This window comes from Salmo salar, chromosome 10, assembly GCF_965601325.2.
Source record: "Salmo salar chromosome 10, fSalSal1, whole genome shotgun sequence".
In the NCBI taxonomy this organism is placed as follows: Eukaryota; Metazoa; Chordata; class Actinopteri; order Salmoniformes; family Salmonidae; genus Salmo; species Salmo salar.
In genome coordinates this window covers 84,634,021-84,650,766 of record NC_138300.1, presented here as the reverse complement: position 1 = coordinate 84,650,766, position 16,746 = coordinate 84,634,021, and the positions used below count along the sequence as shown (strand labels likewise).

At 41.7% G+C, this 16,746-nt stretch overlaps 1 protein-coding gene across 1 annotated transcript in view; it reads right to left on the bottom strand.

Moving 5' to 3' along the window:
* The window catches only part of agbl1 (AGBL carboxypeptidase 1), a 149,249-nt gene that overhangs the window by 29,874 nt on the left and 102,629 nt on the right, over window positions 1-16,746 (bottom strand). Inside the window, exon 23 of the mRNA XM_014124437.3 lies at window positions 8,180-8,340. Coding sequence (XP_013979912.3) covers window positions 8,180-8,340 — 161 coding nt within the window. The remainder of the gene's footprint in view (window positions 1-8,179; window positions 8,341-16,746) is intronic.

Sequence of the window (16,746 nt, the reverse complement as noted above, 5' to 3'; positions counted from 1 at the left end):
ATACCTGGAGAAGACGTCTTTCTTTAAACAGCACAAAAACAGACAACTATACACATACACACAAGTATATACACACACATACACAGACACACCAGCAACGGGTAATGAAAACCTTTTTAAACATGAAGGCTTAGATTGATTTGAGGAAAATAAGGGGAGTATGGCATTGTAGATGAATCATGAATGTCACGATCTGAACTTTTAAACCTTTCATTCCCATCACAAGAAGTTTCATGTTAGACATTGGAAGGAGGGACTGAAACTCAATTACATTTCACTTCCAAGTGCAAGAAGCACTCCCAGGTGCGTGTAGGTTTAGGAAGAATTCGTAAAAGCAGTGGAAAGCGTGGGCATACAAGCAAGAGAATATATTCAGAATCACCTTCATTCACAGGAATTTGAATTGGTGAAATGATGCTGCCACAATAAACAGCATATACAGACAGATGATAAACAGGATATAAAAACAGACGATAAACAGGATATAAAAACAGACGATAAACAGGAAGGATATGCAGACAGACGATAAACAGGATATAAAAACAGACGATAAACAGGATATAAAAACAGACGATAAACAGGAAAGATATGCAGACAGACGATAAACAGGATATAAAAACAGACGATAAACAGGATATACAGACACACGATAAACAGGATATACAGACAGACGATAAACAGGATATAAAAACAGACGATAAACAGGATATACAGACAGACGATAAACCGGATATACAGACAGATGATAAACAGGATATACAGACAGAAGATAAACAGGATATAGAAACAGACGATAAACAGGATATACAGACAGACGATAAACAGGATATACAGACAGACGATAAACAGGATATACAGACAGAAGATAAACAGGATATACAGACAGACAACATATGTAGAAGCAGAGTTTACACAAATCGACATGCAGTATTTACACTATGTACACTGTATATTTTATAAAGTATATTTGATATGGAACTTTGCAATGTACAGTGAAAATGCTTGATGTGTTTAACCTGTCTGGGCTAGGGGGCAGTATTTTCACGGCCGGATAAAAAACGTACCCGATTTAAACTGGTTACTACTCTTTCCCAGAAACGAGAATATGCATATTATTGGTAGATTTGGATAGAAAACACTCTGAAGTTTCTAAAACTGTTTGAATGCTGTCTGTGAGTATAACAGAACTCATATGGCAGGCAAACACCTGAGAAAATTCCAAGCAGGAAGTGGCCTGTCTGCGATTTTGTAGTTCTCCCTTTGCTTCTCTATCGAAACTACAGTACCCATGGGGTTATGTAGAACTTTCTAAGGCTTCCATTGGCTCTCTAAAGCATTCAGAAAGCGGATTGACGCGTCTCCTGTCTCCGGGCAGAGTACAGGAGCACAGTTTGTCAGTGGACTGCCTGGTGGCTGGTTGAAAGCCTCCTCTCCTATCCAGTCTAGCTGTCTCCTGTCTGGTTGAAATATGTGTGTCATTAAGGGTGAATGTGCAAGACAAAATATTTAAATTCATTTGAATGGGGGATGTTAGTAGGTGCCAGGCACACCAGTTTGAGTGTGTCAAGAACTGCAACGCTGCTGGGTTTTCACACTCAACAATTTCCCGTGTGCATCTAGAATGGTCCACCACCCACGAGACCTCGCCATTTTTTCTCTTCCTTTTTGAATGCATACAGCATTGTCCGGTTGGAATATTATCGCTATTTTACGAGAAAAATACTATAAAAATTGATTTTAAACAGTGTTTGACATGTTTCTAAGTATGGTAAAGGAACATAGTGCTGCATTTAGCTGTATTTTGGGTTTTTGTGACATATATGCTTGCTTGAAAAATGGCTGTACGGTTATTTGTGTCTATGTACTCTCCTAACATAATCTAATGTTTTGCTTTCACTGTAAAGCCTTTTTGAAATCGGAAAATGTGGTTAGATTAACGAGAGTCTTATCTTTCAAATGGTGTAAAATAGTCATATGTTTGAAATATTGAAATTATAGAATTTTTGAGGTATTTGTATTTCGCACCACGCGATTCCACTGCCTGTTGAATAGAGTGGGACGCTAACGTCCCACCTAGCCCATAGAGGTTAAATATAATTTGACGGTCTGCCTTTTTAGCTTGGCCTAATAAAGACAACTTTGTTGATATTTTTGACATCCTTTGTTTTATCTTCATTGATTCATGTCTTTTACTGCCTTTTGTTAGTTTTTTATCTTTCATTTTATAATTTTACTCTAAAGTGTGAAAATAAAATGTGAAAATAAAAATAGTTGAATTAGATGTTAAATCTTGAAATGATGAAATTACAATTATTAGTCATATGAATATAGATTACAATAACTTTTTATTTCACCTTTATTTAGCCAGGTAGGCTAGTTTAGCCTTTTAGGGACAGACGTTCCCGCACCAATATCCAATGGTGGAGCGTGGCGTGAAATACAAATACCTAAAAAATGCTATAACTTCAATATATAGGAAGCCGATTCTAGAATTAATTTTGGATTGGAGATGCTTAATGTGAGTCTGGAAGGAAAGTTTACAGTCTAACCAGACACCTAGGTATTTGTAGTTGTCCACATATTCTAAGTCAGAGCCGTACAGAGTAGTGATGCTGGACGGGCTGGCAGGTGTGGGCAGTGATCGATTGAATAGCATGCATTACTTGCATTTAAGAGCAGTTGGAGGCCACGGAAGGAGAGTTGAATGGCATTGAAGCTCGTCTGGAGGTTAGTTAACACAGTGTCCAAAGAGGGGCCAGAAGTATACAGAATGGTGTCGTCTGCGTAGAGGTGGATCAGAGAATCACCAGCAGCAAAAGCGACATCATTGATCTATACAGAGAAGAGAGTCGGCCCGAGAATTGAACCTTGTGGCACACCCATAGAGACTGCCAGAGGTCCGGACAACAGGCCCTCCGATTTGACACACTGAACTCTATCAGAGAAGTAGTTGGTAAACCAGGCGAGGCAATCATTTGAGAAACCAAGGCTGTCGAGTCTGCCAATAAGAATGTGGTGATTGACAGAGTCGAAAGCCTTGGCCAGGTCCATGAATACGGCTGCACAGTAATGTCGCTTATTGATGGCGGTTATGATGTCGTTTAGGACCTTGAGCGTGGCTGAGGTGCACCCATGACCAGCTCTGAAACCAGATTGCATCGCGGAGAAGGTACGGTGGGATTTGAAATGGTCGGTAATCTGTTTGTTAACTTGGCTTTCGAAGACCTTAGAAAGACAGGGTAGGATAGATATAGGTCTGTAGCAGTTTGGGTCTAGAGTGTCTCCCCCTTTGAAAGGGATGACCGCGGCAGCTTTCCAATCTTTGGGAATCTCAGATGATACGAAAGAGAGGTTGAACAGGCTAGTAATAGGGCTTGCAACAATTTCGGCAGAACATTTTAGAAAGAAAGGGTCCAGATTGTCTAGCCCGGCTGATTTGTAGGGGGTCCAGATTTTGCAGCTCTTTCAGAACATCAGTTATCTGGATTTGGGTGAAGGAGAAATGGTGGGGGATTTAGCGGGTTGCTGTGGAGGGTGCCGGGCAGTTGACCGGGGTAGGGGTAGCCTGGTGGAAAGCATGGCCAGCCATAGAGAAATGCTTATTGAAATTCTCAATTATAGTGGATTTATCAGTGGTAACAATGTTTCCTAGCCTCAGAGCAGTGGGCAGCTGGGAGGAGGAGCTCTTATTCTCCATGGACTTTACAGTATCCCAGAACCTTTTTGAGTTTGTACTACAGGATGCATATTTTTGTTTGAAAAAGCCTTAGCTTTCCTAACTGCCTCTGTATATTTGTTTCTAACTTCCCTGAAAAGTTGCATATCACAGGGGCTATTCGATGCTAGTGCAGAACGTCACAGGATGTTTTTGTGCTGGTCGAGGGCAGACAGGTCTGGAGTGAACCAAGGACTATATCTATTCCTAGTTCTACATTTTTTGAATAGGGCATGCTTATTTAAGATGGTGAGGAAGGCACTTTTAAAGAATAACCTTTCATCCTCTACTGACGGGATGAGGTCAATGTCATTCCAGGATACCCCGGCCAGGTCGATTAGAAAGGCCTGCTCGCAGAAGTGTTTTAGGGAGCGTTTGACAGTGATGAGGGGTGGTCATTTGGTCGCAGACCCATTACGGATGCAGGCAATGAGGCAGTGATCGCTGAGATCTTGATTGAAAACAGCAGAGGTGTATTTGGCGGGCGAGTTAGTTAGAATGATATCTATGAGGGTGCCCATGTTTACGGATTTGGGGTTGTACCTGGTAGGTTCATTGATAATTTGTGTGAGATTGAGGGCAAAAAGCTTAGATTTTAGGATGGCCGGGGTGTTAAGCATGTCCCAGTTTAGGTCTCCTAGTAGCACAAGCACAGAAGATAGATGGGGGGCAATCAATTCACATATGGTGTCGAGGGCACAGCTGGGGGCAGAGGGTGGTCTATAGCAAGCGGCAACAGTGAGAGACTTGTTTCTGGAAAGGTGAATTTTTAAAAGTAGAAGCTTGAATTGTTTGGGTACAGACCTGGATAGTAAGACAGAACTCTGCAGGCTATCTTTGCAGTAGATTGCAACACCGCCCCCTTTTGCAGTTCTATCTTGGCGGAAAATGTTATAGTTAGGGATGGAGATTTCAGGGTTTTTGGTGGTTTTCCTAAGCCAGGATTCAGACACGGCTAAGACATCCGGGTTGGCAAAGTGTGCTAAAGCAGTGAGTAAAACAAACTTAGGGAGTAGGCTTCTAATGTTAACATGCATGAAACCTAGGCTTTTACGGTTACAGAAGTCAACAAATGAGAGCACCTGGGGAGTGGGAGTGGAGCTAGGCACAGCAGGACCTGGATTAACCTCTACATCACCAGAGGAACAGAGGAGAAGTAGGATAAGGGTATGGCTAAAGGCTATACGAACTGGCCGTCTAGCACGTTCGGAACAAAGAGTAAAAGGAGCAGGTTTCTGGGAACGATAGCATAGATTCAAGGCATAGTGTACAGACAAAGGAAAGGTAGGATGTGAGTACATTGGAGGTAAACCTAGGCATTGAGTAATGATGAGAGAGATATAGTCTCTAGAGACGTTTAAACCAGGTGATGTCATCGCATATGTAGGAGGTGGAATAACATGGTTGGTTAAGGCATATTGAGCAGGGCTAGAGGCTCTACAGTGAAATAAGACAGTAATCACTAACCAGGACAATAATGGACGAGGCATATTGATATTAGAGAGAGACATGCGTAGCCAAGTGAACATACGGGTCCAGTGAGTGGTTGGGCTGGCTGGGGACACGGCGATTCAGACAGTTAGCAGGCCGGTGCTAACAAGTTAGCAGTTAGTAGGCCGGGGCTAGCAGTTAGCAGACCGGGGCTAGCAAGCTAGCAGTTAGCAGACCGGGTTAGCAAGCAAGCAGTTAGCAGACCGGGGCAAGCAAGCTAGCAGTTAGCAGACCGGCGCAAGCAAGCTACCAGTTAGCAGACCGAGGCTATTAAGCTAGCAGTTAGTAGACCGGGGCTAGCAAGTTAGCAGAAGTGCCTTTGAGGGACGTCGAAATGGAGGTAAGTCTGTTTTTGCCTCTTCGTGTGGTGACGTCGATAGACCAGTCGTGGATTAGTAGGGTTCCAAGTAGCTCTAGGTAGATAGCAGGCCGCGGTTAGCAGAATGGGCCTTCAGCGGACGTCGTGCCTGAGGGGCCTGTTGGAATCCTCGGGCAGATTATGTCGGTATTCCAGTCGTAGAGGATCAGCGAGGTTCCGTGCCCCGTATCGGCAGTGGAAGGGGTCCGGATATTGTAGCCCAGGAGTGGGCTTCGGTGATAGCCCAGGAGCCCTAGCCGGGCTAGCTTCAGGCTAATTGGTGCTTGCTCCGGGATGGAAACGCTAGCCAGGAGTAGTCACCCGGGATTGCGGTTAGCTAGTTGCGAAGATCCAGATGAAAATGTTCCGAGTTTGCGGTAGGAATCCGGGGATATGGAGAGAAAAAAAAAGGTCCGTTATGCTCTGGTTTGAGTCACGTTGTACGAACTGGCGAGAGCTTCCGAGCTAAAGGTTAGCTGATGACCGCTAGCAGTGGTTTCCTGACTGATAGCTGGTAGGTAGTTAGCTGGCTAGCTTCAGTTGAGGGATTCCAGATCCGAAGTAAATAGAAATACTTTACAAAAAAAAAACAGACCCACGCCACATTGGGTGAGGCGGGTTGCAGGAGAATATTTACAAGTTGAGGTTTAGGAAAATATTTTTAAAAGATATGCAAAGAAAAATATGTAAAAGGATATATACAAGGGACACGACAGGACAAAGACAAAGACGTCTGACTGCTACGCCATCTTGGGTTTCTATATGTGAACTTAATAGTATATAACTCTTATTAAGACAATTTTCAAATATGTGAACCAATTTCAAAGGCTACCATGCACAGGTTTGGAGAAAATTGCTGCTGAACTGATCGGGATGAATGAGGACAATGGCCAAGGTGTTAAGAGCTATTAGCATGTGTGAAGATCCATGTCCTTCCAGAGCTGATGACTCAGACAAGTTCACAGAAATTCCAAACTCATGACTGTTGAGATCTGTTTTTATCATGACTTCTACTAGTCATGATTAGATTAAAGACATTTGGACACACATCTAATCACACATCTAATCACAGGCCATTTTATGCAGTGTCAGCTGATGTAAATATAATAATAATAATAGTAATTATAATAATTTGGTGGGTGCTTATATTTGTCCTGTTTTACACATGAATACGTGTGTATTATATGCATGTGTGAATTGTGAATGTTTTTTGCATATCCCAACTCCCCCTGAGACACCCTCGAAGAGGGGGGTCACGGCCAGAGTCACATATTCAAGAATGTGGGCAAATATTAAGGCCACCTTCTCATACTGTACTTTCAACTGCTCTAATGTTATTGTAAGATAAGTTGAGTAAAAGGCTAACACAGTGGGACATGGTGTCCTCTCTCTACTACCACACTTGCATAATGCTCCAGGGAAGGAACAGCTAACCTAACAGAACTAGATCCTACTTTTCTACCTAGTGAGGGGTTTTATACGTGTAAAAACATTTTATATAACCCCGCAAGAGAAAGAAAGTGTAAGAAATGCAATAATCCCGACCAAATTGTCGATGAGGACAAGACGTACAGTAATAATACAAAATGTTCACAAAACAGAATTGAATTGAAGTAAAAAAATGTATAGTGCAGTTTATCCATTTTATTCCATTCCATAAATGCAGGCAGTAAGTGAATCTAAAACTTGTGGATATCTGGAAAAAAAACGAGAGAGTAAAAAAAGGAAGCATAGCACTCCAAAATATAAAAAGTTCCTTTAAAGCTGCACTATACTACTTTTTGGGGCGACCTGACCAAATTCACATAGAAAATATGAGTTATAGATCTGTCATTCTCGTTGAAAGCAAGTCTAAGAAGTGGTAGATTGTTTCTATGTGCGATATTTCTATGCATTCTTAAGTTTTGTTTTGCGTCTTTTACTTTTGGTTTTGTAAACCAGCTGAAAATACAATATTTGGGGTTATTGAAAATATATATCACAGCGATTTAGATGGTACAATGATTCTCTACACTATACATTTACATTGCTTGTTTTGTCACATACTGATATTAGGCAAACTATTCGAATTTTTGCAACCAGGAAATGGCGGTGCGTCTCAAATTGTAATTACTGGAAAGCCAGCAACTCAGATGGAAACGATTATAGCAAGACAGTCAAGCCAATATTTAATTGGTGTATAGGTAAAATGTGTTTGAGTAAGTGGCCAAGAGGGTCCTTTCCAGGCAATGGCTTGGCTTCCATACACTTTTAAAGATAGCCCTTGTACTGCTTAATATTATTTAACGGTACTTGGACTGTCTTTAAAAGTGTATCCACTATTAAATGCTTTTCTAAGTGATTCATCATACAGTAGTATGTAATCAATGAACTCTAAAAAGCACTGCTGCCTACCCCACCACAAAACATTTTTTCATTGATCCAATCTAAGCTTGTTTGATTGTGTTTCTCGGGGTCTACTCTCAGGGGCTCACCCTGCCAACAGGGCTGTGTGTGTGCAGTGTGTGTGTGCAGTGTGTGTGTGCAGTGTGTGTAGTGTGTGTGTGTATGTAGTGTGTGTGTTGGCTGGAGACAGGGGACAGAGGGACCTATGGACCATCAGAAAAAGGACTTACTTGCGGGACTTGTGGTCTAGGAGGTTGTCATCCAGGTTGAGCAGGGTTGGCTGGCTGATGACTCTCCTGTTGTACAGCATGGTGTTCCTCCTCAGGGAGAGCAGCGACTGACAGAACTTCACCCCCATCTCCTCCAATTCCCCCGTGCCAGTCTGCATGCCCTAGAACAAACAATACAACACAGACAAGGTCCATTTAAAACACAAGAACACCAGGATATGATATGAGGTCTTTAGAAAAGCTTCCGGTCTTTCATTAGAAAGAAACAAGATAAATAGCCTTCTGATTACTGGTTTGTAACCAAACTAATATTTTCCGTACAAGTAGGATTGCTTCAGCTATACATTAGCTGGGTAACTAAATTGTAATACTTCTGAGTGGGGCCATTGGGGTATTTAGCCTACAGCTCATAACCACTGAGTGTGTTGTATAGAAAGCCTCTCTGGATAATTGTATTCATATCAAAGGAGGGGACTGTCATGGAGAAATAGCTGTGATCTGTGATCTGCTCATTAACCTATCAGCTCTGAATACATAGAACTTGCACCTTCAGGACATTAGCTTTTGTATGTTTTGCCTGGGAATCTCATGATGTCATAATGATTGCAGATAATTGCTCTACAGGCAACTGCACCTGCGTACTCAACCGTGTTATTAGCACATGCCCATTAGAAGCTACTTCTCTAAGGGCTAGGAGAAGACCACCAGCAGCAGATCCCCAGAGGGTGTCATCCAACCGGGCTGTTGGCTTCTCTCCGCGGCTGTCACCAAACTGATGAAACGTGGCATGCTTTACAAAAGGACGTGGTTATGCAAATAGTAGAGTAAATACGGGTGACACATGACATGATGACGCCATGTTTTTCAGCAGCCTCGTGATCCTCACAAGTGACTCTCAGCCTGCTACAGCCATGTATCCATTTGGCCTATATGTCACCCCGCTCCAGCATAGTACTCAATGAGACTTCGGAATCAGATGCTCTGCTCCGCATGCAGTCTCTTTAGAGCAGGTGTGATGTTTTCATCCGCAATCGCCATAATGGCAAAACAAATAGTGTAGCAATTTTCCAGATGACTCTCCTCCTCTTTAATCCTGTGTTTAGGCCATGCTTTTCTTCCATCCAATATCCTTTTCTCCTCCCCTGTAGGAACCATGTCAGAGCAGATAAGTGGAATGCCTGCTCCGTGCGCAGCATGTGCAATGAGACAGGGCAGAGAGGAGAGCTAGAGAACTGGAGAGCTGGGTGCTGGGCCCGCAGTAGCTCTGTGACTCATGGGAGGAGACTGTCTAAAGCCATGACACGGAAATGTCATGGCTTGGAAGTGTGTGTGTGTGTGTGTGTTTGTGTGTATTGTGTTTGTGTGTGTGTCTGGATCCATACCCCCTGAGAAACACCATATATTGCACTAAGAAGACAGACCAACCTGTCAAAATGAGTGGTACATAGTGTGCAAGGGATAGCTGTTCAATAATTCAGAGTGCAGAAGAAGAGGTTTACATGTCCAGCATGCATAGAGCCCTGGCTGTTTGCTTGGGAAGGAAAATCAATTCTTCCCCTGTTTGCATTGTGGAGGCAACATTGACCATTTCAATTGCTGACTCTGCTCTCACCCTCCTCAAAATGTCAAACTGTTTGGCATAAGGATATGTCATGTAATTAAACCGCTCTTCCTTTTCTCAGACAGATATGTCCAATGGAAATGTGGGAATGTTAATTACACCTTTCTGGCACTAATGCTACGGCTAATGAAAGGAAGGAAGTATCTGATGCATCTGTGAGCACAAGCTGCTTCCTAAATGACACAATACCTTCTCTATCTGAGTATAACACAATAGAGCAATATGAACTACCCAGCAAGCCCCCAAAGGGCATAGTGTTTGGTTAATAGCTAAAGAAAATAATAGCCTATGAGCTTCCAAGTGTCAAGTACAGATGTAGGATCGTAATTTGAGCCAGTTTGCTACAGCAGGAAAATAATCCTGCAGCAACAAGAAATGTGAATTATTATTTGGATTATAATTAATGGACAGTTTTTGTAGGGTTTGATTCATTTTTCATTTGGGCAAATCAAGTCTGACATTTTAAAGTGGAAATTACTAAATGTAGAAGCCTTTTTAAACCTTGAATACACTACAAGTTCGCAAAAGAGTGATCAAATTAAGATCCTACATCTGTACATCAGAGAGAGAGAGAGACTTGGCTCCCTATATCCCCTTCCAGTTCAACTGCAGGGTCTGACATTACACTAATGGTTCACAAATCATTTAATTGTAATTTGCCATTTGATACATTTATTATCGACCAAGTACGTAATAATGCCGTTGAGATGGTGGCCCAGGGACTATACTAAACGAATACAACTGTATTCATTATGCTGTCTCATACAGCAGCTATGTCTGTCCTACATATTTCATGGGGTTTTCTATCTGTCGTACAGCTGGCCTGGAAACCTTCTGACACACCCCTTTGCTAAATAAAAAAAAACAGCAAAATACTGCTAGACTTTAATGTTTCACTTTCATAATAAATCTATGCCAAAGATCAGACAAATGGAAATAATAATTGAGCATTTGAAACAGTGCTTGAATTAGATGTATTTTTCATGTGAGATAACTCCAACCATGGGATCAGAGGGACCTCATTTGCTGTTTGAGGAGAGAGCCAAGTGTCCTTGTCCCATGTTGGGATGGCTGATTTGTATAGCATATGTCCATAATTAGATGTGTGGGTTTCAAGCGGGCATTACGGAGAAATGCTTAAAAAGATCTTGTGGCTTTGATGAATCTCTTAATGAACTCCTAGCCATGCATACAGATCTCCATCATGTCAACATGGTTTCAAACCTCTACCACAGATTTCCCAACATACTATGTGTAGCCTGTATTGTACCGCCCACTCGATTTACATTTCTGTGAACATTCCTTTAGGAGATTTACGGTAACGGAGGATATTTCCTTCAGATGATCATTAGCCTCCTCTCTTTAGCCACTTGTAAATCATATCTCCTTTCAAGCCCCAGGAAATTAAAAAAGGGAGTCTGAACACAACACACATTAATATTTCCCTGCAATACATGATACTAAGCAAACAGCCTGGAGCCTCTTGGTCCCTTGTTTGGGGAGTTAGTCTGTGTATCTGGTCCAGTGGTTCTCAATCCTGGTCCTGGGGACCTTTGTTTTTGCCCTAGCACTACACAGCCGACTCAAATGATCAACTCATCATCAGGCTTTGATGATTTGAATCAGGTGTGTAGGGCTAAAGCAAAACCAAAAATGTGCACCCCCTTTGGGTCCCCAGGACCAGGATTGGGAAACAGTTGTCTAGTCTCCTGATGTTGGTTAGCGTGTCCTCTAACCTCCCTGAAGAAATCACTGTCTATATCCTGTGCAGATTGTGCCTTCCCACTGCGGTGGCCACTCATTGGAAACAACAACTCCCTAATGGTCTTGTTAACAGGTTCACGCACCTCAGTCAGTCCTCAAACAGAACACAGCAGAACACAGGTTAGCCGGGAGTGTGGTAAGGTGAGTCCACCAAGGCGTTACACACACACGCACACACACACACACACACACACACACACACACACACACACACACACACACACACACACACACACACACACACACCTCCCTGCAACACGGATGTAGTGCAGGAGGATTTTGTCTGGGATTTGGCATTTGGTGTATCTTTTAAAAGGCTCTCTCGTCATGACTCTTTCATTTGATATTAGACCCTGATGAATATTGGATGGGTTCTGCCTTCCTCAGCGAAAGACTGACCTTCAGAAAATATATTCTGAGGTCCCTGCCCTGGGGTTTGAAGTTGATGTGCTGGCTCTCTTGTCCTCTATATGTATGTGGTCCCACTAGGAAAGCTTATTCTGTATTATTAAATCACTGCCTAATGTATGTATTTTGTGTTGTAGTTATTCAACTCGGCTTTAGTGGAGCATCCTGTGATTGTTTTTTGGCACCTTTACATTATCCGACAAAATTTTACATTTCAAATAAAAGCCTTTTAAAGCCCTATAAATGAAGTCATCTGCTTGTCCTCTTCTTTATTTTGGAAGCGTATTTAGAATGAAGGACCATAAAAGAGGAAGACAACCGATAGTTTGTGAGGAAGCGAGAAACTCCAGAAACCTAATCAAAGTATTTTGTGCTCATTTATCTTGCCACTCGTTTGTCTTAATTGTGTCCTTAAGAAAAATAAGACTTGATTAGTTTGGGCGTAAAGAAATGACAACTCAGCAGACATTCTCCCCCTCTAGCTGGAAATGCAAAGCTAAGGTGATTAGAGGTAGAATCTTTGTGATGCAAATTAGATTCCTTTGAAGATTTCCCTTCTTTTGGCGTAGACAGTCTTACTGCATCAAGCAATAGAAACCCAGTGTCATGGTGGTGAATGGAAAGATTCAGTGGGAAGGGAAAAGTCAATATGGCTTTCAATATGCATTTGTCCCAATTCACATAGTCAGTTTTTATTTTGTGGCTGATCTGAAAACCTCATATTCAACAGTTATACTTGCAGCAATAAGCACATTAATGTATTCATATTTTGACAGGACTATCATTATGAAAAACAAAGATAATAGATTAAACTGATGTTAGGAGTTCAGTCCAGGAATCCCCTTGAATTGCCCATACAGTTCTGAAAATAAAAATTCAAGCCTGAGGAATTTCAGGATACAAAAATTATACAAATCCATGTGTGAATGAAGTACAGAATATTTTTGGTCACTGTTTAAAAATATTCTCCTACATGTAGAATAAAACCACCACTTAGTTCTCCAAGCCTGCATACCAAACCCAGCGTATTGCTAACTCAGTGGTGAGCAACTCCCATCAATGACCCAGTCTCTGATTCAGTGACTGTCTGAGAGGATAATTAAGCTTCTAGTCCCTGACGAATCCCACAGCCAATCCCACGTCTCACACAAGCCACTAATTGGCATGAATTAACGGTGAACTGAGGTCATTTCATCAGTGACTGCTCAAGCAGCACATAAAGAGCAGCAGAGAGAGGGAGAGAGAGAGCGAGAGAGAGAGAGAGAGAGAGAGAGAGAGAGAGAGAGAGAGAGAGAGAGAGAGAGAGAGAGAGAGAAAGAGAGAGAGAGAAAGAGAGAGAGAGAAAGAGAGAGAGAGAGTCTGATGGTCTGCCAGACTTCTGACACGGCCTGACGATATTAGTACAGACTTTTTAATCAAGAAACATTCAGGCTTTTTCCCAACCCTAAAGTGCATGTAGCAAACATATGGCCCACCACCTGCTCACTGGGCCATCCTAATGAAAAGTCAGATTTTCTCATCCATTAGTCCATATCACCCACATTCAGCTTCTGATCTGATAACCAACACAGCAACACTTAGTGAGTGTTACTCTAGCCAGCTGGACTCAGTCTTCTAAGTCATTGACTGTGCTATAGAGAGAGCATAGAGAGAATGGTTTCAAATGACTCTCATACAGTTGAAGTCAGAAGTTTACATATACACCTTAGCCAAATACATTTCAACTCAGTTTTTCACAATTCCTGACATTTAATCCCAGTAAAAAGTCTTAGGTCAGTTAGGATCACCACTTTATTTTAAGAATGTGAAATGTCAGAATAATAGTAGAGAGAATGATTTATTTCAGCTTTTATTTCTTTCATCACATTCCCAGTGGGTCAGAAGTTTACATACACTCAATTAGTATTTGGTAGCATTGTCTTTAAATTGTTTAACTTGGGTCAAACGTTTCGGGTAGCCCTCCACAAGCTTCCCACAATAAGTTGGGTGAATTTTGGCCCATTCCTCCTGACAGAGCTGGTGTAACTGAGTCAGGCTTGTAGGCCTCCTTTCTCACACACGCTTTTTCAGTTCTGCCTACACATTTTCTATAGGATTGAGGTCAGGGCTTTGTGATGGCCGCTCCAATACCTTGACTTTGTTGTCCTTAGGCCAGTTTGCCACAACTTTGGATGTATGCTTGGGGTCATTGTCAATTTGGAAGACCCATTTGCGACCAAGCTTTAACTTCCTGACTGATGTCTTGAGATGTTGCTTCAATATATCCAGATAATTTTTCTCCCTCATGATGCCATCTATTTTGTGAAGTGCACCAGTCCCTCCTGCAGCAAAGCACCCCCACAACATGATACTGCCACCTCCGTGCTTCACGGTTGGGATGGTGTTCTTCAACTTGCAAGCCTCCCCCTTTTTCCTCCAAACATAACAATGGTCATTACGGACATTTTTGTTTCATCAGACCATGTGCAGTTGCAAACCGTAGTCAGGCTTTTTTATGGCAGTTTTGGAGCAGCGGCTTCTTCCTTGCTGAGCAGCCTTTCAGGTTATGTCGATATAGGACTTGTTTTACTGTGAATATAGATACTTTTGTACCTGTTTCCTCCAGCATCTAGCCGGCAGGTAGCCTAGTGGTTAGAGCGTTGGACTTGTACCTGAAAGGTTGCAAGATCGAATCCCTGAGCTGACAAGGTAAAAATCTGTCGTTCTGCCCCTGAACAAGGCAGTTAACCCACTGTCATTGAAAATAAGAATTTGTTCTTAATTAACTGACTTGCCTAGTTAAATAAAGGTAGAAAAAGGTCCTTTGCTGTTGTTCTGGGATTGATTTGCACTTTTCGCACCAAAGTACATTTATCTCTAGGAGACAGAACGTGTCTCCTTCCTGAGCGGTATGATGGCTTCAGGGTCCCATGGTGTTTATACTTGTGTACTATTGTTTGTACAGATGAACGTGGTACCTTCAGGCATTTGGAAATTGCTCCCAATGATGAACCAGACTACAACCAGGTCTACAATTTTCTTTCTGGGGATCTTGACTGGTTTCTTTTGATTTTCCCATGATATCAAGCAAAGAGGCACTGAGTTTGAAGGTAGGCCTTGAAATATATCCACAGGTACACCTCCAATTGACTCAAATTATGTCAATTAGTCTTTCAGAAGCTTCTAAAGCCATGACATCATTTTCTGGAATTCTCCAAGCTGTTTAAAGACACAGTCAACTTAGTGTATGTAACCCAATGACCCAATGACCCAATGGAATTGTGAGGGTGAATTATAAGTGAAATAATCTGTCTGTAAACAATTGTTGGAAAAATTACTTGTGTCATGCACAAAGTAGATGTCCTAACCAACTTGCCAAAACTATAGTTTGTTAACAAGAAATTTGTGGAGTGGTTGAAAAACAAGTTTTAATGACTCCAACCTAAGTCTATGTAAACTTCCGACTTCAACTGTACATGCGGTAAAGAGGGCAATGGAACGCAGACCTTGGGGGAAAGCACAAGGACACCATTATTGAAAAAAATGGAAGAAACTGGATATTCATCGATTCCATCATGTACTATATGTGTTCTAACCGGCCACAATGTGGTTACTAAAATCAAATTTGGATATATTTGGCTGTTTTTCGCTGCATAGTAATTAGAAGTTGTCCTTTTCGGGTTTCTTGCCTGCTAAATGCTAACTCCCGTTCATATAAGTTGGTAGCATAGCTACACACTTCGAAAAAAAGGTTTCTAAAGGGTTCTTTGGGTGTCCCTATAGGAGCATCCTTTTTGATTCCAGGTAGAACCCTTTATAGTTTACACTGAGGGTTCTACATGGAAGCCAAAAAGGTTCTACCTGGAACCAAAAAGAGTTCTTCAAAGGGTCTCCAATGGGGACCGCCGATTTGAACGAATTCCTTTGATCTGCATGTATTGCTGTCAAAATGTGCTTGCTGAATTCTACAGAGACAGTTCCATCACTTGTGGAACTTTTAATCTCATTTAAATCAGGAATTACATGAAACCATGAAGGCAGTTTAACAGTAGATTTTTTTTGGTGGGGTTAAAATAGAGGACTTGAACATGTAATCAACACCTTAATCCTCCTGAAAGTGATCTTTCATTGACTCAACTTTATTTCTTCATGCTTAGGAACACTCTGCTATGGAACAGCCTTTACCTCATTTTGATAAAAGTATGCTATAGAAAGTTACAGCATAAATATACCATACAATAAGATATTACCACCAAGGTCAAGATTAACTATGGGCATAAACGGACCCATGGCACTCATCTAAAAAGGAGAAGGTAGTCTGGCAATGTGCCCACCTATCCACTGGCTGCCTCTGCGGCCCAATTTAATGTCTCTTATTTCTGATGGTCTGAACATTATGTGTAATTTGTTCACCAAGGTTGTTTGCCCACACTGATGATCATAAGTGAATCTTCAGTACTTACTCGAAGTCGAACGCTGTTTAAAGATGGCTTGAAAAGGGTGAATAAAGGAAGATGACGTGGCTTACTTTAATGTTTATGTGAAAGAAGCATATATATACTGAACAAAAATATAAATGCAGCATGTACTGTAAGGTGTTCATGTTTCAGGTCCCATGTTTCATGAGCTGAAATAAAAATCCCAGACATTTTCGATACGCACCAAAAGCTTATTTCTCTCAAATTGTGTGTAACAATTTCTTTACATCCCTGTTAGTAAGCATTTCTCCTTTGCCAAGATAATCCATCCACCTGACAGGTGTGGTATATCAAGAATCTGATTCAACAGCATGATC